Raw genomic sequence first — 24,875 nt, 5'->3', positions numbered from 1 at the left:
AATGCACTCGATCAGATTCTATATATAATGAATAAGTCATAGTTCATACGAGCCGGACGGGGAACATCGAGAGAAGAAGTGATCCGAGATAAAACATTTATTATCAAAGAGCATATTCAGCCACCGAAGAGGCATCGTTCACTTCTGAGTGTTTGTGTGCAGGTTGAACTGAAGAAGAGTCAAAGCAGGAAACACTAATAGAGTAGGAAACCAATCTTTATTTAAAAAAGACATAAATATACCTACAGGAGTTAGAGATGAAAAGAAGACAACCTTACACTTCAAGAAATTGCATAATTTTGATCAGTCCCAAAAAAAAAAAATCATTTTAAATGTGATCGGCTACGAGGAGTTCAAAAGGTTGAATGTTGTTTCACTAAACGGACTTCGTATGTCGGAGACACATCAGCAAAGACGACTTCTACACCGTTGAACCGTCTTCCCTCTAAACTAACGGCTCACTTCAACACATTCAGGTTAATCTGTTCAAATAACGCCGACCGACTGGTCCAGTGGGAGTTAGTGTTGGTTCCTGTCAAACAAAAGGTTCGCAACAACAATAAAAAGGGTTTTGTTTTTTTAGTTTTTTTTTTAAATCACTTCAACACGTTCCTCAACTCGATTGATCAAAAGTTTCACCCGCTTATCAAAACATGTAAATACAAAATACTTGTAAATCTGTTTTTGAACACTTCAGAGAATCCGTTTAACATTCACACAACAAGCCTGAAAGAAAAAGTTAATGCTCTAAATGAAGAAGTTCACCGGCTCAGAAAGACTCAGCGTCGTTAGGAAGGACACGCTCCGTCATTACCGGAGGAGGATCGTCAACCGTGATGAGACGGACACCAGAGGACCGAAATCAAAGTTCTACCTTCTTAAATCCAAACTTTCATGTGTCAGCTAACAGTCCAGCCAATACTGCTGATTGCACACGAGGAACCGGTGCAATACTTCCTTAAATCACGGAGGGAAACCGTGGGGAGAGTTTTTAGGGTGTCTTCAGGTGCTTCCAGCTTGTCCGTGCGTCCGTCTCCGTTTCCATCGCTCGGTTCCCAGGAGACAGAGGAGGAGGAACAGACGGTGTATGGAAGGAGCGATGGAGGATCGTACTGGTTGGTGTTTGTGAGGCGAAGGCCGAGCGGGTCTCAGGAGATGGTGGAGAACTCTTTGAGCAGGACGTCCTGACTCAGCGTATTCAGAGAGACGTTCTTCCTCACGTTGAGACTGATGGAGCGAACCTGCAGATGGAGGCGGAGCTTTAAATCTCCAGGTTTACCACGTTAAAGACGGCGTCTTTAAACCTTCTGACAGCGAGTGTGCTGATTGGCTGCACAATATAAAACCTCTAAATAGCAGCACGTGTGCAGGAAACATCAAAGAAATTAAAGTTCCCTTCAGCTTTTTTGTCAATATGTACTTTTTTTCTGCTAATTCCATCTTGTGTTTTGTATTCTGTCAATGAATTCAGTTGATAATGAAACAGTGAAGTTTCCTGCTGATGGTGTGTTTTGCAAAATACATTTTTGAAGTTTATGAGGAAACAAAAAATCTGATAAATGAAAATATGAAAGTTGAGGTAAACGTTGGAATTTAACGGTCAGTAACACTGCAGTCCACGTAGGGCTGGTAATGATGTCACATCCTTCAAATGAGAGCTCGCCTCTTGCACATGAAGGCAGTAGTAGTTTATAAAATGTTAGCAACAGCTGCTAGTAGAGATAACAAGGTCAGCACTGCCTGTAATCCCCCCCCCTCCCGCCCCCCTCACCAGCTCCTTGAAGAAAGCCGCCTCTTTGGGCTGCTCCGAGTATCTCTCGAACTGGTCCAGGCCGTCCTGCAGTTTGAGGGTCAGTGTGTCGTAGTTGGACCGTACCACCTCCAGCACCTGCGGGGGGGGAGACAGGAAAGGGAAACAGAACCTTAGATTAAGTAAAATAAAGGTCAAATGAAATAAATAAATAAAAGTGTTGCATGCCTACAGAGTAGTTGTTGCATCCAGAACGTTTGAATAGGCAGCAATGAGTTAAATATTAATTAGTGTTGAATACTTCATGGAAACAGCTTTATTCATGAGGGATCACGGGGAGAGTTTTAATACTGTGGCAGAACAGCTGATTCCTCTCCAGCTGACTTCCAGCCACTCACTGCTCGCCAGCATGAACTGATGTGGACAGATGTGTTTCATCACTTCAAAAACGTACAACTTGATGGATTTCCGTGTATTTTATTGGATGTTTCTTGTTTGTTTTATCCCATTTGTATTATTATTCACCTTGTGCACCTTTACTTGGTCACTAAAAGTTCAATCTAACGGGTTGTTTCATTTTCTTATTTTTGAGCAGATTGGTCTAGTAACATTGATCCAGTGTGTCTATGTTCTGCACCAATAAGACTTTCAAAATAAAAGCATTTTAACATTAAAATGTCACTTTTCAAAGGACTCCCTTCATCCCTTTCAGGTGAGAGTATAAATACAATCCAGCCGTGTGTAATGTGAGGATATTTGGGTGAACTATAGATGGACGGGACACACGGCCTGGAGTGCAGATAAGAAGGTGGGCTGAAATCAGAGGTAATTATGCAGAGATTCTCCAAACTCCCACCACCTGCTGTCCCCCCTTTCAGCTGTGAAATAGCCTCTCGCCATACCTTTTTCATTATTTCATTAATGCGCCTGCAGCATGAAACATTCATAGTGAGACACGAGCGGCACTTTGTCGTACTTCCCAGAAAAGCTCGACAAACATTCACACTCCTCCCAAACAAGTCCTGCTTTTATCCACATAAACATACGGATGTCAGCTTACAAGAAATCTATTTACACACACGTATCCTGAATCCACCTTCTTTCATTTATTAAGGGTTCGGAGCAGGAAAGCATTTATTTTCTTCTAATAAATCTACAGCTCTGCTGTTGTTTGCATTTCAGCCTCCGGTGGTCCACTGATGAAACATTCATGGCCATATCTCTCCCTCTCAGATCTCCACCTGGTGGATCGAAGGTGGTTCGAATAGTAACCCGGACTAATGCGAAGGTCCGAAGAGACGGGAAGCCGGAGAACGTTTGAGCTTTGATGAAGGTAAAAATAAAATCAAAATCAAACGGAGAATTAAAGAAAAGCCTTCAAGGTTTGGTGGGATGAGGAGTGTTTGGGTCAACGTTTCTTCCCTGAGCGCTCTCTTTCTGCATCACTAAGCAGAGATGATTGTCACTCGTTTATCGGGAAGCGTGGACACAAAAGCCGCCCTGCGAGCTGAAGTGAGCTCCGCCTCCGCCGTTTAACTCCGTACGAACGAGCAGATCCTTTTAATGCTGCGTGTTTCTGGAGGCCATCAGTCTTCTGGTGTCACTGTAGGGAATGAAGACGCTGCGGGCGGAGGGGGGTGTGTGTGTGTGTGTGTGTGTGTGTGTGTGTGTGTGTGTGTGTGTGTGTGTGTGTGCGGTGCATGTGTGTGTTTAAAGGACTACACGTCAAAGGAAAGGGATGTAAATTCAAGCTTTAGTTCACTTCATTAAAACTGGAAGTGAGACGTGACAGGCTGATTTATTCACGTGTTTTTTTACTTCATTGCATCCATTTGTTGTGCTTTTTTTTATTCAGTAAACTGTGACTAGTTGAGCTGAAAAGCTTTTTGTGTATTTACTCAATTCTCTCTTTTAAAGTTCCTCTGGTGACATTTATTAAACCCCTAAAAACTCAACCTCCATCATCAAAACTACATATTTAGTAGTTTTTTTCCAGGAAAAAACGATCCTCTCATGCTTTCAAGTGTTTTAGATGCAACTCTTCACCTTTGCTTTCGTTCAGTACGTGCAGAATATGAAAATAGTCAAATGAATAATGACTTTCTTAAATGCATTTTTGAATTTCAATAGAAAAGCACATCTTTTGAGTTATCATTAAATTTGCAGACAATGATCAATTTACAGCAGCTCGAGGAAGAATATCTTAAAAAATTAAGTTATTTATCTGATTAAAAGAGTGTTAATACCACAAGTGGAAAATAATAGAATCCCACCAGCAGCTCATTGACACTAAAGCTAACATTTTCTGTTCCTCTTTGTTGTGAATAAATCTAGTTGATAAAGGCAGAGAGGTAATCTGGGAGTTTAATGAGCAAATCCATCACCGTTATCAGCTCGTAAAAAGAAGGACTCTTCTGGCTGTTTTCAGTCCTCACAGATTCAACATAAATGATAAAAGCAGTTCAGCCTCACGTTTTTCTACCAATGACGATGAAATAACTTCAAAAGTTCAACTCGTTAATGACTCGGTTCATTCTGTGTTTGTGTTCTCCAAACTGTGGACGTCTCACCGGCAGCATTTCTACAAAAGCAACCGCAGACAGCCGAGAAACATTTACTTTGCTTTAAATAAATACACTAAAATCTGAAATGAGAAAAACTCAGGCTTGACTTTTAGCACAGTGAAGTGAAAGCTGCATGTTTTGGATAAAATCTATAAAAGTCATTGGTCTTTCAGCGTCTGCTAAAATGACTAAAAACAAATTGTGTGCGTCACTTTCCGTCATGCAGCGTAAAAAGATTTGTGTGCACATTTGTTGTGATCGGTGTCGACAGAACGGTGTGCAATGAATCAGCCATGATGAGTTTGAAGCTCAATGGTGGGTGTGTGTGTGTGTGTGTGTGTGTGTGTGTGTGTGTGTTTGTGTGTGTGTCTGTCTGAGTCACTCCTTTCTAACACACAGCTGTAACCACTTGTTGATGACTAAGCAGAAAGCAATGAAACCGAATGTTTTCCATTGTTTCCTTAAAAATTCATGAGACTTCCTTGTGAAATGACGGGAGAGATGTTTGTGTAGAGTTCAGCCTAAATGGCTGCAGGACGTTGCTGAGGTTGTTTCGGGTGTGTTGTGCTCACCTGCTCCTCTGACAGCTGGGAGATGTGGTTCACAGCAGCGTACGACTCAATCTTGGGGTTGAAATGGTTGATGATGGCCCTTAAAGACAAAAAAACAAAACCATCAGCATTCATTTACAACCAAGAGTTTTGATTTTCACGATTTTTAAAACCTGGCTCTGTGATTTTGGTCCCATTCAGCCACAAGATCATTGGTGAGGTCGGGAAATAATGAGGAGAGGAAGGACAAACCCCATTTCCAGGAGAAGTTATGACCGTATGTAGCATGGTATTACCAGACTCAATCCACTGCATGCATACAAGGCTGCGGTCACACTCCACTGAGGGTTTCCTTCCAGACCAGTCTCATGGACTCACTGACCAACTTCATTCTATTTCATAAATATGAACAAATTTGGAATTTGATGGCAGCAACACACCCAAAAAAAAATTGGGGACAAAAGGACAAGTGACAACTAACAAATCTCAGATTCTTGTTTTCATGCATTTTACAAAACTTACCAATATATTTGTACAAAAGAAAATCATATTCGTGCAGCCTGAAGCTGAAGTTTTGCTCAACTGAAAATGAAGGCAAGTGGACAAATCTGAAAACACTAACTTGGTGGTTTTGTGTGTTTTGTAAAGCAACCAAATTATGTATCTTGTGGCCCACACGTTTCACACCAGTAATTGCAGACAATATTATGGCAATAAAATAATGATCTGATCCGCAGCAGGTTGAGAATAAACAGGAGCAGTAAATACAGTATGAAACACAATAAAAGACTTATTTCAGACTCGTTCTGCTGTCCAACCACAGGAAAATATGTAAATGAGAACAAGATAGCTTCGTATGGACGTATTTTGAAATATCTTTCTGTACTGTAGCATTAATAAATATAATAATAATTCCCCATTCATAATTTCACTCAAACCAACAAGAGGACAGGAGAGTCCACATACACGGTTCCTCCTCCGTGTTACGTGAGCACGACAGCAAATTTCACATGCAAATTCACAGGCAATCTGCTCCAGCATTAGCATTCATTTCTAAGAAATAAACTGCTTCATAGCCCAAATAGAAGTTGATGCAATGAGCACAGCTGAGAGATTAAATGGCTTATTTTGTACTGGTCTAGAGTGCGTCATATATCAAACAGATTATAGTGACAAAAATGCAGCGAATTCTCAGTGGGGGCACTTCTGCTGTCGGAGAGCGAGTCCACAGAGGAATGAACTGATGGGAGGGAAATGAAATTGGTTCCTTCAGTGATTTCAACAGTCTCTCTGGGTTCTTTATACTTCTCTGCCTTCATTTATTTATTCATCTATTCTTTCAAATACTAAGTCTTTTCATATTCTGCCTATTTGGACTGGGAGGCTCCTCCATCAGGAGCCCGGCGAGGTGGGTGGATCCTCTGGGAGAACCCGTCGGTGGGAGAGCTCCCAGGGGCCTCGGAGCCAGGGTGACCTCTGAGGATCATCTCAGAAGATGGAGGGGGAAAGAGGGATTACAGGAGAGATAGAGTACAGTATGTGGTGGGGTTGGGGTGCAGGAGATAAAAGCTTCAAATTTATCTTGGGGATGTTAAAAAAAAACAAAAAAAAAAAAACAAAGGCTATGGAAGAAGAATTCAAATTACAAGGAGACTTCACTTCATTCACTTTCTTTTGACCTTCGTCAGACACATTCTTGTTTGCAGTTCCCTTCAATCCAATATGACTCATTCCTTCTCCTTAGAATAAAATATCTGCGTGTTAAGCGTGTGTGATATTACCGAACGTTGACCAGAGCATGGGTGACTTTACTGGCCGCCTCCTTCCACTGGCCGGTGTTGGTTGATACTCTCAGAACTGGAAGGCAGAGAATGACAGAAACAAAGAATCAGAACATCTCTTTCCATCTCAGGTTTAGAGCTGCAAACAGTGATTATAGTCATCGTCCATCGACCCTCTGAACCCCACAACCCACCGGCATACTTTAAAAAGGTATTTCAAATTTCAAACGTTTTGCACAATCTGTATTCTGTAAAAAACAAAACAACAACAACAACAACAACAACAACAAAATTCTGCCCTCTTCAATGCAACTGGGAAGCATTGAATGACGCTACAAAGACTGCAGGCTGGACCACAGAGGAGACGGACAGGAAGCATCGAAGGAACATCGTACTGTACTGGAGGATTATCTCGGTCTCTAGCTGCTGAATGCTACACGCTGTTTACACACCAACGAGCTGCTGTCTGTCGTTTGGTCACTGAAAGCGTACAGTGTGTTTTCAGTGCTCTTAATGTTGAAAGGAACTTCCTGCTGCAGACAGAAATACAACAACAACAGCAGCAGCAGCCGCGAGACTTCCAGGATACAAAACAAACACAGGGAGCAGAAATGAAGCACAAAGCTGTGTAAAGCAGAGGGCAGCTGGGGATTTGGATGATAATCTTTTTGCTTTGGTCACAACAAGCAAACCGTTCCACAGCACAGATCACCATTTGATCCGTAGTAATGAAACATTTATTGGTTATAAATAAAAGAAATCATGAGAATTCAGGGTAATCATTTCAGATGTACACTATTGTGGCTCAGAGCTCAACACACTGCAAATAGACCAGCAAGGCTCAGGATTTAGAGAAGAACACAGGAAACAGGAAACACAGGAAACAGGAAACACAGGAAACAGGAAACACAGGTAACACAGGACACAGGAAACACAGGAAACACAGGAAACACAGGAAACAGGAAACACAGGAAACAGGAAACACAGGAAACAGGAAACACAGGTAACACAGGACACAGGAAACACAGGAAACACAGGAAACAGGAAACAGGAAACACAGGAAACAGGAAACAGGAAACACAGGTAACACAGGACACAGGAAACACAGGAAACACAGGAAACACAGGAAACAGGAAACACAGGAAACACAGGAAACAGGAAACACAGGAAACACAGGAAACACAGGAAACAGGAAACACAGGTAACACAGGAAACACAGGAAACACAGGAAACAGGAAACACAGGTAACACAGGAAACACAGGAAACAGGAAACACAGGAAACACAGGTAACACAGGTAACACAGGAAACACAGGAAACAGGAAACAGAGGAAACAGGAAACACAGGAAACACAGAAAACAGGAAACACAGGTAACACAGGAAACACAGGAAACAGGAAATACAGGAAACAGGAAACACAGGAAACACAGGAAACAGGAAACACAGGAAACACAGGAAACACAGGAAACAGGAAATACAGGAAACAGGAAACAGAGGAAACACAGGGAACACAATCATGTAGAGAAACGACGATAAAAAGTGATGGCGCAACAGTTTATGACTCATTAAAACAAACGAACAATAATAAAACGTACATGTTAACGTGCTCCTAACTCACGGTGCTGACAGACAGCCGACTTCAGAAACTTCATGAATCATGAATCAGTGGTTCGATATTTGTGGCACATTTCAGGATTTGGAAGCATTTTCTGCACTCGTGGTCAAATTGTTGAAAATGTTTTTTTTCCTAATTTGCATGTTGTTGTTTTATCCAAGTTGGACTGCATTGAGCTCTCTGGGCCACCGTACTACTCCGTTAGTGTTGTGACGTACCCATACAGTAGAGGTTGTCGAAGACCTGGTGCATCCGTACGATTTCGTAGTACAGCTCATCGTAGCTGTTGGAGGTGGGCAGGAAGGTGTCGCCGTACGTTATGAACATGTTGAACAGGTTCACTACCTGCATCAGGAGACATGTTAGGATGAACAGAAACAAACACAAGAGACAAACTAACCAACTAACCAACAGGAACACTACATTCATACTGCTTGTGTTTCTGCATATGTGGTTCTTTTCATCTCTTCTGACAAACTAACAAAACCAGTTTAAACCCGAAGAAATTGAACAGCTGGATTACAAGCAGCTCCGCAGTTACAGCATCTGTCTCCTTTCTTACTACGACATCTCGGACATCTCTGTGAAACTGAGTTCCAGTGTGCTTTGTGTCAAACTCCCATCTCCTCTTTGAGTGCGATTCTCACCAGCAGCGCCAGATGGAAGATGTTGTGTTTGGCCAGCAGCGAGGTCTCGTTGGACAGCAGGAACTTCAGCAGGTTGATGAGAGCTGGGAGGGAGACACGCTCGCATTAATGGAATAATGTGAAGTGCTGATAATGGCCAACCAGCGGAGGCATGCAGCAGTCTGCTTCGCTCGGTGTGCATCTTTATTAAGGCAGATAATGGAAACACAGGAGGGGGGAACCTTTAAACACCAAATCAAGCCTGCTTTTACTGACGAGAACAAAACCCATCACAAACAAAATGTGCACACAGAAAAAAAAAAAAAGCTTTTAACAAACTCCAACAACACAGTGAAAGAAAATAAACACATCTATTGCTTTAATTTGACAGATTTTCACAATATGCTGTTATCACCAGCAGAGGGAGAGGGTCGGCGTTGATTGTAATGAGTGCGATGGGGCTGAAATGTCATCCTGTTGTGAGTTGACCAGGCTGAAAACAAGGCCGCCAGGATGGATTGAACCTCCTTCAGAGACTCATTATCCAATCTCAATGATGCACTACATTTCCAAAACAACAAGCCCAAAAACTTCAGAAGGAAATTGGCTTTGGTTTTGCAAAAGCAGTGACTGTTTATTCAACTCATGAGGTGACGTCCAGCAACTATAAACTATTCTGGAGATTTCTGGAGCTTTAACTCTGATGAAAGTGACACTAGAAAGAAGGTGAGCTTATCTTTACCGGACCAAAGCTCTCTCCAGGTGTAGTGTAATCTGATTCTGCATTTCTTCTGGTAACAGAGGAGTTTGTGGATGATCTGCACACAGCGCCTGCACAGGAAATACACAAAACTGTGGTCAGCAAAGTGGAATGGTGTGTGTGTGTGTGTGTGTGTGTGTGTGTGTGTGTGTGTGTGTGTGTGTGTGTGTGTGTGTGTGTGTGTGTGTGTGTGTGTGTGTGTGTGTGTGTGTAATATAGATGTGCCCTCACAAGTATAAATCCATGGGGAAATCCTTCATCATATGAGTGACGATAAACTCCACCATCAGATCTACAGAGAGGAAGAAAGAAGAAGTGTTGGAAGGATTTTAATTAAAAGGTTATCAAATTCATTGCAACATCAATAAATGAAATGAAGCATCTCAAAAACAACAACCTTCTAGTTTGAATATGTTTCAGTGTGTGAAGCTGAGACGCTTGAAAGAAGTCTGAAGTGATTCACAAAAGACCAAAAAAAGATCTTTTTGATAATGTCACTTCCAAACTTGAACCCGATTTGGACCGCTCACATTCTCTGGTGTTGAAACACGGGAGGCCGAAAAGTAAGAAAATAATAAATTGAATGAGTCATAAACAAAAACAAAACAAACATCCGGGATGACAGGTGTTCATACTTGTTGTATTTTGTATGTGACGTGGTTGATATCAGCGGAGATATGTTGCATTTAAGAAAACGATAGCAGTCAAATTAATAACGATTGTGAAAAGATATTTTTACAGGAATTGCTTTGAGCAGTCCCAAAAAACAAAACAAAAAAGAGGTTAAATTCTACGTTGAAACGTTAAAAATGTTCCTCATACCGAGAACAGCACACACCAGCGGCCGTGAAGGGATGTTCTTGTCCACAGCTTTCTTTCTGTGCCTCATGGGCTGAAATAAAACACACAATTTAAATATTCAGTAAGTATGTATATGAGCATGAATGCACTGTGCTGCACATGCTAAAAGAAGTGGCTCGTATCAGTTTCAATAATTCATATTGTACAAGACCATTTTAATTGAAAATATCTGGCAGTTATTTATAAATGCACGTCACTTAACAAAAGTGTCAAATTTAGCAAACACGATAAAGTATTTAAGTCTTTTTCATGGTCACTGCAAGCACATTTAATAATAAAAATACATCTCAATATTAAGTAATAATAGGATGGTAAAGACACCACATGCAGGTTGTTGTCTCTGTGGCCCTGAACTCACCATTCTGTGGAGATTAACTCTGAAGTTCATATTGTCATCATGAAGAAAGGCATCAGCATACTGGTCCTGTCACAAAGAGGAGAGGAGACGGTCAGACAGATGGTGGACGAAGGAAAATGCTTCAACGGTGTCGCTCCTCCTACCTCGGCGATGCAGGTGAGGATGATCAGGCACAGTCGGGCACTGTTGAGTCGATGCTCGTCTGCAAACACACAAATGACCGAAAAAATGAATATAATGAAATGTGATGACTACAGAGGGATAGAAGAACAACTATATAATGTAGGAGCGCTTCAGGATAGAAATCAACCACAGTAGGAATAATTACAGGAAGGCTGAGTGATGGAGACAGTTTCCTGTTTACCTTTAGTATCCTGCATTACGATGGAGGCGTACTTAAGGAAGGTGATGAGAAGGTTGCTGGTCTGCAGGTTGGGATCTAGCGGCAATTCTGGGTTGTTCAGCACTACCCAGAAAATGTACAAATATATCTTGTCAATGATATTATTTTCTGGACAAAAAAAAAGCTCACAGAAAGAGACTCACAAAAGGCCACAAACTGTGCAGTCAGTTAGTTCTTGAGATTATGACCTCCATAAACCTGAACTTAAAGTCAGCCGTCTGAAAGCAAGTAGAACATGGGCTGTCCTTGTTTGGTGCAGAAGGAGCGCTCATTCATGCGATAACAAAAAAAAGGGATGTTTCGGTCCAATTCCTGTCGCTACTGTACCTCGCTGGTTAGACGAGCGTATTCCATTTTTTTTTTTTTTTTAAATCTCTGCTCTCTGAAACATGCAGCTGGTTTCATGGATGAATGATGAGCTGCTCATTTCTACCTCCCTCCTCCCACAAAACCCTCGTTTGTTTTCCTTCCCCCTCAGATCACTGCAGGCCGGCAGGAAGGAAGATTTCACAGTCAGGAAACATACCATCATGTGGGGCTATAACGTGAAAGGAAATGTAAATTCCTGACATGTGATTCCAGCAGATGTGTGTGTGTGTGTGTGTGTGTGTGTGTGTGTGTGTGTGTGTGTGTGTGTGTGTGTGTGTGGTCTAAGCAGAGGGCCTAAGTGCTGAAGCTCCCATGACATGTCATAATGCACACCGCATGTGAAACATTCATCTGTATTTGAGGCTGGATGTTAATATTTTATTTAGAAAAATGTCTCTTGGGTTTGAACCAAGGGAAACGCAGCCAGAGATAGAAACATGCACCTTTTAACAGCATGTGTGCATGCTAAATGACACGCTTTTAAAATGTGCAGGTAACAACATACGACCTCCACATAACCTGAAGCGACAGCCATGCCCTTATTTTCAAACAGACATTAGTGAGTACATGGGACGGTGTAATAATCTGATTATTAAAGTGTAATAAACCCACATTAGGAGTCCTATATGCTGAGTGGGTCACTCACTTCTATCAGGTACATTTAAAGCCTGGTGACTATTTGAAAGCACCGCCGGTGTCGTTGCATTTGTGCGACTGTACATCTGAATGTGACCGCTAGAGACAAGAGAGTGAAAGCTGCCACGTTTTTAAAAATGCATTTCAAAAGTTGAGATTAAATGGAAGGAAAGAGGCAGAAGCTGTGCTCCATGTTCAGCCCCTTCAGGCGCTTTGAGGGAATCAATATTTCCAGTGGAGGAAGGTTTCATTAAAAAACGTTGGATAGCGGTAGCTCGGCTACACAACGCCGAGTACAACCAAAACGTTTTTTGACATAAATTTTGTAAAAACAACAAAAGGAAAAATACTTTACACATTACTGTACAGATCTTTAGTTTCCATACAGTTTAGAGGGGGATAGTTTAATCCAAGCTAATTTCTGGAGCTACAATTTACACATGTTCTTCTAAACTCTCACATGCAAGCTATCTTCTAGATCCTACAACATGGCTGTCTGAAGAAAGAAAAATAAAAAGTATATTACTTACTGTCTAGAGAGGGCGGCGTTGTGCCGAGTGGTGTCGTAGGTGTGGTGGGTGTGGGGGTGGTCGGTGTGACTGGGATGTCGATCTCAGGGTGGCTCTGTTGAAAGACCACAAACACATTTTAAAAGTCATTCATGGTGAATAACTGTCACTGGTGTCCTATAATGTGAATAAAATATGCAACAATGCAGGACGAGTAGGAGAAACAAATGAAAACAGAGAAAGAAGCAAAAGCACTTATGGTGGAGATCAAATGTGGAGATCTGAGAACTAAAGTGTTCCTAAAAGCAGCACATTAGTGAGAGACAGCTGTTGTGTTGTGCAAACAACACCTGCTAATGTAGGAACCTACACACTAAAAACAATGGAACTAGTGAGGGTACATTAGCTCTCCCTGGACCTTTAATATTCTAATAACAACCGAAAAGGTGCACACAGGTGAACACAAAGAAAACGAGTGCATCTCACCTGTGCTAATACGGTGATGAAGTTGCGGTTGAGGTGCACGGCCTCGTAGAGGGCCAGCAGAATCGCCTCATTTGTCCTGAAATAAAAAGGGAAGTTTGTCAAAGAGGGAAATAAATCCCCAAATCTTCACAAAACAGAGATTCAGTCTCACTGAAGAAACAACGAGAGTCTGACATTTAAAGTTGTTTAAAAATGGCTTCACACGTCAGCAGGTCACTTTTGTAATTTTCTGTGTCATTAACTGCTGCACAATGTGTGTAGTACACATCAATTACTTTACATTACATTTTTCACATTGATAAATGAGTTGAAAGAAGTGAAAGGACTTTGCACTCACTGGACAGAGAGCTTCTCGTCAGCATCTGCTATAAACATGCTGCCCACCTGTGAACAGGAGACGCGTCACGCTATCAGCAAACTATACTGAAAACATCATTGAACCATTTGTACTGTAAAAATAATGAGAACAGGACGTACCATGCTAGTGAGGGTGGAGAAGAAGCCGCCCTGGTTCTCCTCCTCTTTGTCTTTGTACTGTCTAAAAACAAGAGAAGAAGACAAGACGGACAGGACGTGGGAAAAAGTGGAGAGAATGACAAATAAATGGATCAGAAGCAGAGATGAACGTCTCCGAACATCCATTTAACAGAAACACCCCCTTCTACTACCTGCAACGTGTTATCTGAGGGGCATTCAGTTGATACACAAAGACAATGAGCTGTATGGAGCCATCATCCATCACTTTGATGCGTCTGTCCGTACACGCAGACGGACAAGACCTCCTTCAGGAACAGCGTTTTAATTTCCCAACCTCGCCTCATCCAAAAAACATTACAGACTGCCAGAGAAAACTGTCAGATATAAATAACTAAAAAGTATAAAGGGCCTGTGGGTCTTTTTTTTTTGTTCCAGGAGAATAGAAATAGAACATTTGTGGGAGACATCAAAACTAATGTGATGCTGCTCGCGGCCCGAGTACACCACGCACTGCAAGATCTCACCTGTTATATTCTGTCAGAGCTTGGTGGACGACCATACCCATTCCCTTGGAAAGAAAAACACAGCGCTGCCATCAAACCTCTGATCATCCGTTTCCTGCCTGTATCAGACCGCTGATTTAATATTCTACAGTTAAAGAAGGTACAACATACTTACATCTAGTGTTGGCTCATCATCCACAATAGAGAGTTTGACAATGTAAGGATTCACCGACTAGAACCAAAAAAAAATCAAATACGCAAGTTAATACTTCATTAACCCCTAAAAAGAAAATTCTCTCTTCGTTTTATCTGCCTATAAATATAATAACTTCAGGATAATAAATATCTTTTTTTTTATGTCTTGAAACGTATTTTGCTGCAGGATGAGGATCCCTGAGGTCTGGTGTAAACCTGGATTTTAAAAAAATACCTAGAAAAGACGCACTAGTCCTGCATCAAAAGAGACTTCAGGAACTTCTTCCATTGTTTCCTCTAGTGTTGAGAAATGGCAACAGCACTTAAATGACTTCTCAAGTAAAGACAGAAAAGTCAGTGGTGGAAAGTGAGACTGATCTTTGCTTTTGTATGCACAGCGAGCGTCTATTCAGTGGCTCTCTAGCTGGCTTTAATCCGGGGTTTATTATTGCTGTGCAAAAGCTTTAATACAGAAGGCTTTTATTGCATCCAGAGAAGAGTCATGAGTCAGCAATCGCACATAATACACACCTCATACTTTCTGTAGTTGACCAGGAGGGCCAGAAGTACGACAGCATCGTAACCATGCTGCCCTCTGCTGGACACATCTGACAGAATCTGAGCAGGAGGGAGAGGAAGAGCAGGGATGAGCAAAGTGGAGGAGAAACGGTTTAAAAAATAAAACTATTCCATCCTCTTACCTGTAGGATGGCTTCAAAGATGCTATTGATCATCACGTACTCCAGTATAGTGTTCTGGCTGATGTTGTCTGTTACCTGGAAATAAATTGTTTCACATATCCGACGTCAAGCATGTAACCGCATTATAACTCCTGTTGCTGTTTTCTGTCGGTCGTGTCTCACCGTCACCAAACACAGCAGCAGTTTGAGGCAAAGACTCTTCAGACTCTCGGAGCTGTCGCCACACAGAAGGCTGTCCAGTCTCTCCATCAGGTCCTGCAGGAGACAAACACATCAAATATGGGAATGATTACAAAATAAAACTCCACCTGTGTTTCCATATACCTCGTTATTATGAAAATATTTCACTATATTCTTCCCCTTTTGAGGTATTGTCCCGACTAACCTTCATCCTCTGCTCAGCCTTGTCGAAGCCCATGAGCATGTTGATGATGTCGAAGCCAGACGCCGATTTGTTCTTCTGGTGCACGCCTCGGAAAAGAGCGCAGAGAGTCTGACAGGGAAGAAAGACACGAGAGCGCAGAGGTCGTTTAAAAATGTAAAATGCTTAATGAATAACAGACGCTAGTCGTAGTGGGAATACAGAAAGGTTACTGTGGCTGCAACAAGGGCAGAAACAAAGATTTTACATTTTAATGTTATGTAATAAAGTTCAGCTTTAATACCGTCATCATCACACCTCAATACACATCAACACATTTAACATGACGTGTTTATGCAAGCACACATTTCCCAGTCGATCAATAACTCCATAATTTCCTTTGTACATCATGACAGCTCTTTTCTTTTGACTCACTATTCATACTCATTTCCACTAGTTTTGTCACATTTAAATAAAAAGGGAGAAATAAATATAAAATTAAATTTAAATAAAAAAAGAGAAAAGATCATTTCATTAGAGCTTTGCCAGCATCCTTATAATGCCTGAAATGTGCCGAAGCCCAACGTGAGCTGAAGCTGTGGTTGATGAGCTATCGTACCTGCAGGGCGTTGACCACTTTGATCTGGTGCTCTTCTCCCAGAGCCTGAACGCAGTGGTGAAACAGAGAGTTGATGTTGTCTTGGATGCGCTGGACCTCCTCCCCATCCACGCTCTCCAACTTGGACTCCAGGTACTCCAAGTTCACCTGCAGCACAATTATCCAGCCGACAACGTTCATTCCTGCCTGCTGATATCAGACTTTACAATAACTCACCTCTGGCCGAATCCATCACACAACAATAACACCGCTGCACGGCTGTTTGTTTGTTTGTTTGTTTGTTTGTTTGTTTTAATTCATTGCACTGTTTTGGTTTAGTTTAGTTTAATTTAACATCATTCTATTTTAATTTGTATATGATGTGCATTTTTTTTTTTTTTTTACATTTAATATTTTTTACGACCTCTATTTTCTACTTGTAATTTGTATTGCTTTGCCCTGTATATGCTGCTGTAACATAAACATTTCCCTTTGAGGGATAATAAGGTATCTATCTATCAGTTTCCAATATTGCAGATTAATCTGTTCAGTGTTTCTTTAGTCTTATTTGTGCTTATCAGCGCTTAGTCTTTCTCACATTGTCATTTCCTCTGATTTAAAGCAAATCCATTTGTAGGCAGGCTTCGTTCTCCAAACTAATATTTTCAATATGACTCAGTTTGCACTGTTGCAGCATCACACGCCCCCACAGAGTATCACCAGAGATTTCCTGTTATGCTGAACACTGTTTCTACTCCAGTATTTCTCTTTTCTGTACCTTCATAAGAAACAGCTCATCCCAGAAGCGAGGGTTGTTTTTGGCCGGGTCTTCTTTCTAAATCAAAGCAGAAAAAAAACATTGTTAACGCCTGAACAATGAAGGTGTTTGTATAACTTTTTCTCCGCTGGTATTCTCCCACTGGAATACTCACAGCAAAAATCTCATCATACATCAGAACCACTTTTTCTTTTAAGGATTTTTTGGAGGAGGACGTCCTCCTCAGAAGCCCCGCCTTCTTCTCCACCTGAGACATGACTAAGTCTAAAGGAGAGACAGTTAATGCAAAAACAGGAAGCAATAATAACATTTAATCAAGTCAAAAGACAAACCAGAACCAAGAAGTTTGTGTGATTGGAGACACCAGCCCGTCGATATCCATCGGTGTCTCCAGCATCATTCACTCCTGAGAGCGTAAATCTTTATTACTTTTATTTGTAAAAACAGATGAGCATTGTGGTATCAAACGCTGCTCCTAAAAAGTTGTTTACTGGCCCAGTATGTTATATTTAAATTCAACAAAATAAACAACACAGTTTGTCATTATGAAGAAACGTGACTTTCATATTGTGTATTATCTATTTGAATCTTGTTGTGTACTTTGATGGCAGCTTCCTGTGGTTTTCTCGAGAAGCAGGAGTCCTGCAGCTCCTGTGAATTCACCATATTGCTCAATGACTTTGCTTCCTTAAAAAGAAGGAAGTTTCTTTCACTAATTACATAAACTTAAAACCCACAATTCCAGTTTAAACAATACTTTTATTCACACCTGTCATAACCGCTTTTAAAAATAATAATCTGCCTTTACTTCAATAGTTCATGGTCAGGGCACAAAAACTGACTTATTTTACTAACTTAGTTTACTAACTTACTTTAACTTATTTTACTAACTTACTTTACTAACTTATTTTTTTTTTGAGAAAAATCAGTAATGTTTTAAACTACATGCAGTTTACAGTCTACTGGACAACTAAAATATAATATAATATAATATAATATAATATAATATAATATAATATAATATAATATAATATTATAATATAACATAATATTATATAATATTATAATATAGTATAATATATATAATATAATAATATAATATAATACAATATTTTAATATAATATAATATAGTATTATATATATAATATAACTAGAATGTGTCTTTCCATTTGATTAGTATTTCCTGTTTATGTTTCCATGTTGTTGTGTTGATCGTTTTATGAGTTTTATATTCTGTATTTTCGATGCTGAGATCAATAAAGTCTTTCTGTCTATTTAGGAACATAAACTTCCAGGTTAGTGAACAGAGTAACTTTAAATACAAACGGATGTTTGACTAAACTGAAGTAATGTCCGAGATGATGAGCAGCTGCTGGTGTTGATGGTTTAAATGATATTAGATCAAACAGCTGATGTTGATAGTTTAAATGATATTAGATCAAACAGCTGGTGTTGATAGTTTAAATGATATTAGATCAAACAGCTGGTGGTGTTGATAGTTTAAATGATATTAGATCAAACAGCTGGTGGTGTTGATAGTTTAAATGATATTAGATCAAACAGCTGGTGGTGTTGATAGTTTAAATGATATTAGATCAAACAGCTGGTGTTGATGGTTTAAATGATATTAGATCAAACAGCTGGTGTTGATAGTTTAAATGATATTAGATCAAACAGCTGGTGGTGTTGATGGTTTAAATGATATTAGATCAAACAGCTGGTGGTGTTGATAGTTTAAATGATATTAGATCAAACAGCTGGTGGTGTTGATAGTTTAAATGATATTAGATCAAACAGCTGGTGTTGATGGTTTAAATGATATTAGATCAAACAGCTGGTGGTGTTGATGGTTTAAATGATATTAGATCAAACAGCTGGTGGTGTTGATAGTTTAAATGATATTAGATCAAACAGCTGGTGGTGTTGATAGTTTAAATGATATTAGATCAAACAGCTGGTGGTGTTGATGGTTTAAATGATATTAGATCAAACAGCTGGTGGTGTTGATAGTTTAAATGATATTAGATCAAACAGCTGGTGGTGTTGATAGTTTAAATGATATTAGATCAAACAGCTGGTGTTGATGGTTTAAATGATATTAGATCAAACAGCTGGTGTTGATAGTTTAAATGATATTAGATCAAACAGCTGGTGTTGATAGTTTAAATGATATTAGATCAAACAGCTGGTGGTGTTGATAGTTTAAATGATATTAGATCAAACAGCTGGTGTTGATGGTTTAAATGATATTAGATCAAACAGCTGGTGTTGCTGGTTTAAATGATATTAGATCAAACAGCTGGTGTTGATGGTTTAAATGATATTAGATCAAACAGCTGGTGGTGTTGATAGTTTAAATGATATTAGATCAAACAGCTGGTGGTGTTGATGGTTTAAATGATATTAGATCAAACAGCTGGTGTTGATGGTTTAAATGATATTAGATCAAACAGCTGGTGTTGATGGTTTAAATGATATTAGATCAAACAGCTGGTGGTGTTGATAGTTTAAATGATATTAGATCAAACAGCTGGTGTTGATAGTTTAAATGATATTAGATCAAACAGCTGGTGTTGCTGGTTTAAATGATATTAGATCAAACAGCTGGTGTTGATAGTTTAAATGATATTAGATCAAACAGCTGGTGTTGATGGCTTAAATGATATTAGATCAAACAGCTGGTGTTGATAGTTTAAATGATATTAGATCAAACAGCTGGTGTTGATGGCTTAAATGATATTAGATCAAACAGCTGGTGTTGATAGTTTAAATGATATTAGATCAAACAGCTGGTGTTGATAGTTTAAATGATATTAGATCAAACAGCTGATGTTGATAGTTTAAATGATATTAGATCAAACAGCTGGTGGTGTTGATAGTTTAAATGATATTAGATCAAACAGCTGGTGTTGATAGTTTAAATGATATTAGATCAAACAGCTGGTGTTGATAGTTTAAATGATATTAGATCAAACAGCTGGTGTTGATGGCTTAAATGATATTAGATCAAACAGCTGGTGTTGATAGTTTAAATGATATTAGATCAAACAGCTGGTGTTGATAGTTTAAATGATATTAGATCAAACAGCTGGTGTTGATGGCTTAAATGATATTAGATCAAACAGCTGGTGTTGATAGTTTAAATGATATTAGATCAAACAGCTGGTGTTGATAGTTTAAATGATATTAGATCAAACAGCTGGTGTTGATAGTTTAAATGATATTAGATCAAACAGCTGGTGGTGTTGATAGTTTAAATGATATTAGATCAAACAGCTGGTGTTGATAGTTTAAATGATATTAGATCAAACAGCTGGTGTTGATGGCTTAAATGATATTAGATCAAACAGCTGGTGTTGATAGTTTAAATGATATTAGATCAAACAGCTGGTGTTGATAGTTTAAATGATATTAGATCAAACAGCTGGTGTTGATAGTTTAAATGATATTAAATCTAAATATTGACGTTGTTAGTTGGAATGGCTGCTAGCTGCTTAGCTTAGCATTAGCCAGCTGACCCTTCGCTACTGAACTGGGTTCGGAACCACCGAAGTGTGGGTGCATCATGTGTCCGAAGAGCGTGGAGTTAATCCGCAGTTTGGTCACCAAATGTTAAATCTACTAAAACGTTCAGGAATGCGTTACGACGCTAAAGCTAACGCTAGCGAGCTAACGCTAGCGAGCTAACGCCTGTTAAACAGGGTGTTAGCTCCGCACTGACCTAGCGCTGGCTAGCTAGCTAATGTCTGGATGCGATTACCAGCAACATCCCCGTGTTAGATTGTGAAGGCAGGTGGAGGCAGGTGGAGGCAGGTGAAGGCAGGTGGACGTCGTCGCCTCTTACCTCAATTAAAGTGTTAAAATCTGGGTCGTAGATGGAGTTCATGAATCCCTGTGACAACAGTGTCGGCTAGCATACTGCTATCGGTAGCCGCCTGCCGTCCCCCGGGTCTTAGCGCCCGCCAGGTTCCACATGTTTATGTCCGCGGCGGTTACAGGTTAGGTTAGGTTAGGTTAGGTTAGGTTAGTTAGGTAGGTTAGGTTAGGTAGTTTAGGTTAGTTAGGTAGGTTAGGTAGTTTATGTTAGTTAGGTTAGGTAGTTTAGGTTAGGTTAGTTAGGTAGTTTAGGCTAGTTAGGTAGGTTAGGTAGTTTATGTTAGTTAGGTTAGGTAGTTTAGGTTAGGTTAGTTAGGTAGTTTATGTTAGGTTAGTTAGGTAGGTTAGGTTAGTTAGGTTAGTTAGGTAGGTTATGTTAGTTAGTTAGGTTAGGTAGGTTAGGTAGGGTAGGTTAGGTTAGGGTTAGGTAGGGTTAGGTTAGGTAGGTTAGGTTCGGGTTAGGTTAGTTAGGTAGGTTAGGTAGGTTAGGTTATTTAGGTAGGTTAGGTTAGGGTTAGGTTAAGTTAGGTTAGGGTTAGGCTAGGGTTAGGTTAGTTGGGTTAGTTAGGTTAGGTAGGTTAGGGTTAGGTTAGTTAGGTTAGGGTTAGATAGGTTAGGTTATGTTAAGTAGGTTGTTAGGTAGGTTAGGTTATGTTAGGTAGGTTAGGTTAGGTTAGTTAGGTTATGTTAAGTAGGTTATGTTAGGTAGGTTAGGTTATGTTAAGTAGGTTAGGTTATATTAGGTAGGTTAGGTTATGTTAGGTAGGTTAGGTTAGTTAGGTAGGTTAGGTTATGTTAAGTAGGTTAGGTTATGTTAGTTAGGTTAGGTTGGTTAGGTTAGGGTTAAGGTAGGTTAGGTAGGTTAGGGTTAGGTAGGGTTAGGTAGGGTTAGGTTAGGTAGGTTAGGTTCGGGTTAGGTTAGTTAGGTAGGTTAGGTTAGTTAGGTTTGGTTAGGTTAATTAGGTTAGTTAGGTTAGGTAGGTTAGTTAGGTTAGGTATGTTAGGGTAGGTTAGGTTATTTAGGTAGGTTAGGTAGGTTAGGTAGGTTAGGTTATGGTTAGGTAGGTAGGTTAGGTTCGGGTTAGGTTAGTTAGTTAGGTTAGGTTAGGTAGGTTAGGTTAGTTAGGGTTAGTTAGGTTAATTAGGTAGGTTAGGGTAGGTTAGGTTAGGTTCGGGTTAGGTTCGTTAGGTAGGTTAGGTTAGTTAGGTTAGTTAGGTTAATTAGGTAGGTTAGTTAGGTTAGGTATGTTAGGGTAGGTTAGGTTATTTAGGTAGGTTAGGTAGGTTAGGGTTAGGTTAGGTAGGGTTAGGTTAGGTAGGTAGGTTTGGTTAGGTTCGGGTTAGGTTAGTTAGTTAGGTTAGGTAGGTTAGGTTAGTTAGGGTTAATTAGGTAGGTTAGGTTAGGTTAGGTTCAGGTTAGGTTAGTTAGGTAGGTTAGGTTAGTTATGTTAGGTTAGTTAGGGTTAGTTAGGTTAATTAGGTAGGTTAGGTTAGTTAGGTTAGGTAGGTTAGTTAGGTTAGGTAGGTTAGGTTATTTAGGTAGGTTAGGTAAGTTAGGTAGGTTAGTTAGGTTAGGTAGGTTAGGTTAGGTTAGATTAGGTTAGGTTAGATTAGGTTAGGTTAGGTTAGGTTAGGTAGTCACAGCGTCGACAGGTCGGATTCATTCACTACTGCCTTCATATAAAACGGTCTGATTGCATGATATTGGTATTTGAGAGGCTATTACTGTAATCTTCACCTAAATATACATTTTTACTAACACAATCGTAAACATCACACAGTACATACACTATAAAAATATTTTTAATTAACACATTTTCCTATAAATCATAAAAAGGTACCTGTATGTTTGTAATACACTTTTTAATTTTTTTTATTTTATATTGAGACCAAAAAAGGAAACCACAATCAAAGCATTTTTGACTGCCCTGCAGGGTTGTGAACAAATAATCATTAAACATTCAACAGTTACCAATGCCATGCATTATCTGAGTTTGTCCTTGAGTGTTGCTATGCTGAAGGATTTTGCAGTTAATTACAAAGCAGAAAGAAAGTCACAGGAGATATATAAGAAGCCTAAGCATCCATGAATGTTTCATCATCAAAGGGAAGTGTTGACCCAGACTTGTAATAAATGTTATATATAAAATTCACTTTCTTTTGAAAGACTTAATTATTATGCAGACTTTACTTTAAAAAGTTATTTGCTTCCCTCTGAGATGTTTGTTTCAACTCTGCAATCAAAGTATCAGAAAGTGCATGTATGAAGAGCAGGTGCACATTTATACTGCTTCAGCATGCCGGTGGAGATACAAGCCCCGAATGATTCGACTGGTTGTGTCATCAGTGAAAAGTTTCAGCGTTGAAAGAGGATTTTTTTTGTTTTGTTTTGTTTTTGTTTTGTTTTGTGGCTTCTGTTTGGAAGAGCTGTGGATGTTTGACAGGTTGTCTGTTGTTCACTTTGTACTCCCGTTGACACACTGGTGATTAAAGACTGACTGATTCAATCAAAGGAGAACTTTGGCTCAAAAGAAGTGAGAAACCATCTGTGACACTATATTAAAGGAGATGCTGCGTCTTTTTTTTGCAACTGTTGCAATTATAAACCCACAAAATCAGCAGAAGTGTTTTTACAAAATGTGCCCAGAATTAAAGATGCTGCATACAGAGAAGTTGATAAAAGCCTGAAGGGTCTTTTGTTATCTGAAGCCGCTTGTTGCTGATTTGAAGCACTTGGTAACGGTGGCTGAAGATGTCTGAGATGTTTTACCTCCTCACATACTGTATGTATTTCATTTTCAGGAAATGAAGATGACAGAGCTTCATTTCCTCTCTGATTTTTTTAATGTGTGTGTGTGTGGGGGGGGGGGGGGAGCTAGGAGGGGGATTACAGTTTTAAACATCTTCTCCAGCAGCAATTTTATCTCATATTTATGTGACTGCTTTCTGAGCAGCCGCACTGAGCAAATTAGACGAGACAGCCAGATGAGAAATGAATGAACTGCTTTTTAACTACGACAGACTTTGGATTAATTTTGTCTACATCTGTGATTTATAAAAAGTGCACGATGGCCTGGTGGAGCCGTTTCTTTGCACTAAGATCGTCCGTCACCCAATGACTTCCGCTCCACTTCAGAGCAACAGTTGATGCTTCCGTGTTTTGACCTCATCAGTTTCTCGGTAGATTAACTTTCACCATCAAGGGGGCAATATTTCTGGTAAAGACCACACGGAGCACCTCAATTTCCAGAATAAATGAGACAAGCTCTGCTTTTACGGTGTCATTAGAGCGAGAGGGAGATGAGGCAGGAGAGAGGAGGGAAATCAGAGTGTAATGAGAAAGTAGTGGAAGAGAGATGTTACATGTTCACCATTCAGAGGACAGGTTGTGTTTGAACTGTTGTGTTGGTGCCTGCAGGCTGTGAACATGAACATGAAACAGAGAATAGTACGACAGGAGTGTGCAGAGATCAGCTTTGCTACGTCCTTAATGTAGTTTGATAGTTGAAACACATCAGCGGACAAAATGACCTTTGAAAGAGTTGAACTCAACTTGTGACATTCAAAGATGCAACGATGACTCTGATAATAAAACAAGGAGGTGATCGATTAACTACATACGTCTTGTGCCATATTTCATCATACATGTTTGGATACTTCAAATGAATTAGTAATGATATAAGGAGCAGCTGCGTTAGTTGAAAAAAACAAAAAAAACAATCTGCTATTAAGTAAGAATGTTATAGTTAAATTGTCATTTTTCTCTTCTCTAATAAAGTTGAATTTTGGGATTTGTAGGATCCAGTGTTTTGGGACCAATTTTATGTTTTAATCTGTGTGTGTAATACTAAACAATACATGCAGTTCAATCATGTGTGCAGTTACCCTTAAAGGTAAGAAGAACTATTTGTGCATGTACAGATGCTGTTAAAGGTGAAATTGTTCCCTTTAAGTGAAGCAGTCTCAAGGGTAACAACACTTCCTGTGTTTTACAGCAATCAGCCACAACATCACGATTCAGAAAGTCACCAGTCCGACATGATGCTGATATGTTGGACCCACAATCCACTCCGTCACATACAAACGTGTTTTGAGGAACATGACAAAGAGTTCGAG

General features: G+C 39.8%; 1 protein-coding gene across 2 annotated transcripts; it reads right to left on the bottom strand.

Annotated features, from left to right (window-relative positions):
* Nucleotides 1-198: 198 nt before the first annotated feature.
* Nucleotides 199-20,817, bottom strand: armh3 (armadillo like helical domain containing 3). 2 transcript variants are annotated; one of them, XM_069139744.1, is made up of 26 exons: nucleotides 20,728-20,817; nucleotides 17,037-17,146; nucleotides 16,883-16,939; nucleotides 16,126-16,272; nucleotides 15,531-15,638; nucleotides 15,308-15,400; nucleotides 15,146-15,220; nucleotides 14,976-15,062; nucleotides 14,425-14,481; nucleotides 14,271-14,314; nucleotides 13,747-13,807; nucleotides 13,607-13,653; nucleotides 13,270-13,345; nucleotides 12,805-12,898; nucleotides 11,231-11,332; nucleotides 11,010-11,068; nucleotides 10,867-10,932; nucleotides 10,470-10,539; nucleotides 9,879-9,939; nucleotides 9,630-9,718; nucleotides 8,909-8,991; nucleotides 8,480-8,606; nucleotides 6,647-6,722; nucleotides 4,887-4,965; nucleotides 1,772-1,888; nucleotides 199-1,241 (listed from the first exon to the last, which is right to left on the bottom strand). In XM_069139744.1, the coding sequence occupies exons 2-26, from the start codon at nucleotides 17,136-17,138 to the stop codon at nucleotides 1,149-1,151; spliced, it is 2,070 nt and encodes a 689-aa protein (XP_068995845.1). In that variant the 5' UTR covers nucleotides 17,139-17,146; nucleotides 20,728-20,817; the 3' UTR covers nucleotides 199-1,148. The 2 variants fall into 2 exon arrangements, with proteins under 2 accessions (XP_068995845.1, XP_068995847.1); XM_069139746.1 differs by lacking the exon at nucleotides 20,728-20,817 and adding an exon at nucleotides 20,644-20,727.
* Between the last annotated feature and the right edge of the window lie 4,058 nt (nucleotides 20,818-24,875).

The sequence above is a fragment of the Embiotoca jacksoni genome, unplaced genomic scaffold (assembly GCF_022577435.1).
Source record: "Embiotoca jacksoni isolate LCO1_2020_lvr unplaced genomic scaffold, fEmbJac1.0.p SCAF_85, whole genome shotgun sequence".
Lineage (NCBI taxonomy): Eukaryota > Metazoa > Chordata > Actinopteri > Embiotocidae > Embiotoca > Embiotoca jacksoni.
This window is presented reverse-complemented; position numbering and strand designations above follow the sequence as displayed.

Coding starts and splice junctions, on each gene's coding strand:
- armh3 (XM_069139744.1), bottom strand. CDS start 17,138: ATGTCTCAGGTGGAGAAGAAGGCGGGGCTTCTGAGGAGGACGTCCTCC. Junction 15,401..15,530: donor AGGCTGAGCAGAGGATGAAG/GTTAGTCGGGAC, acceptor TGTCTCCTGCAG/GACCTGATGGAGAGACTGGA. Junction 9,719..9,878: donor TTCCCCATGGATTTATACTT/GTGAGGGCACAT, acceptor TTTCCTGTGCAG/GCGCTGTGTGCAGATCATCC.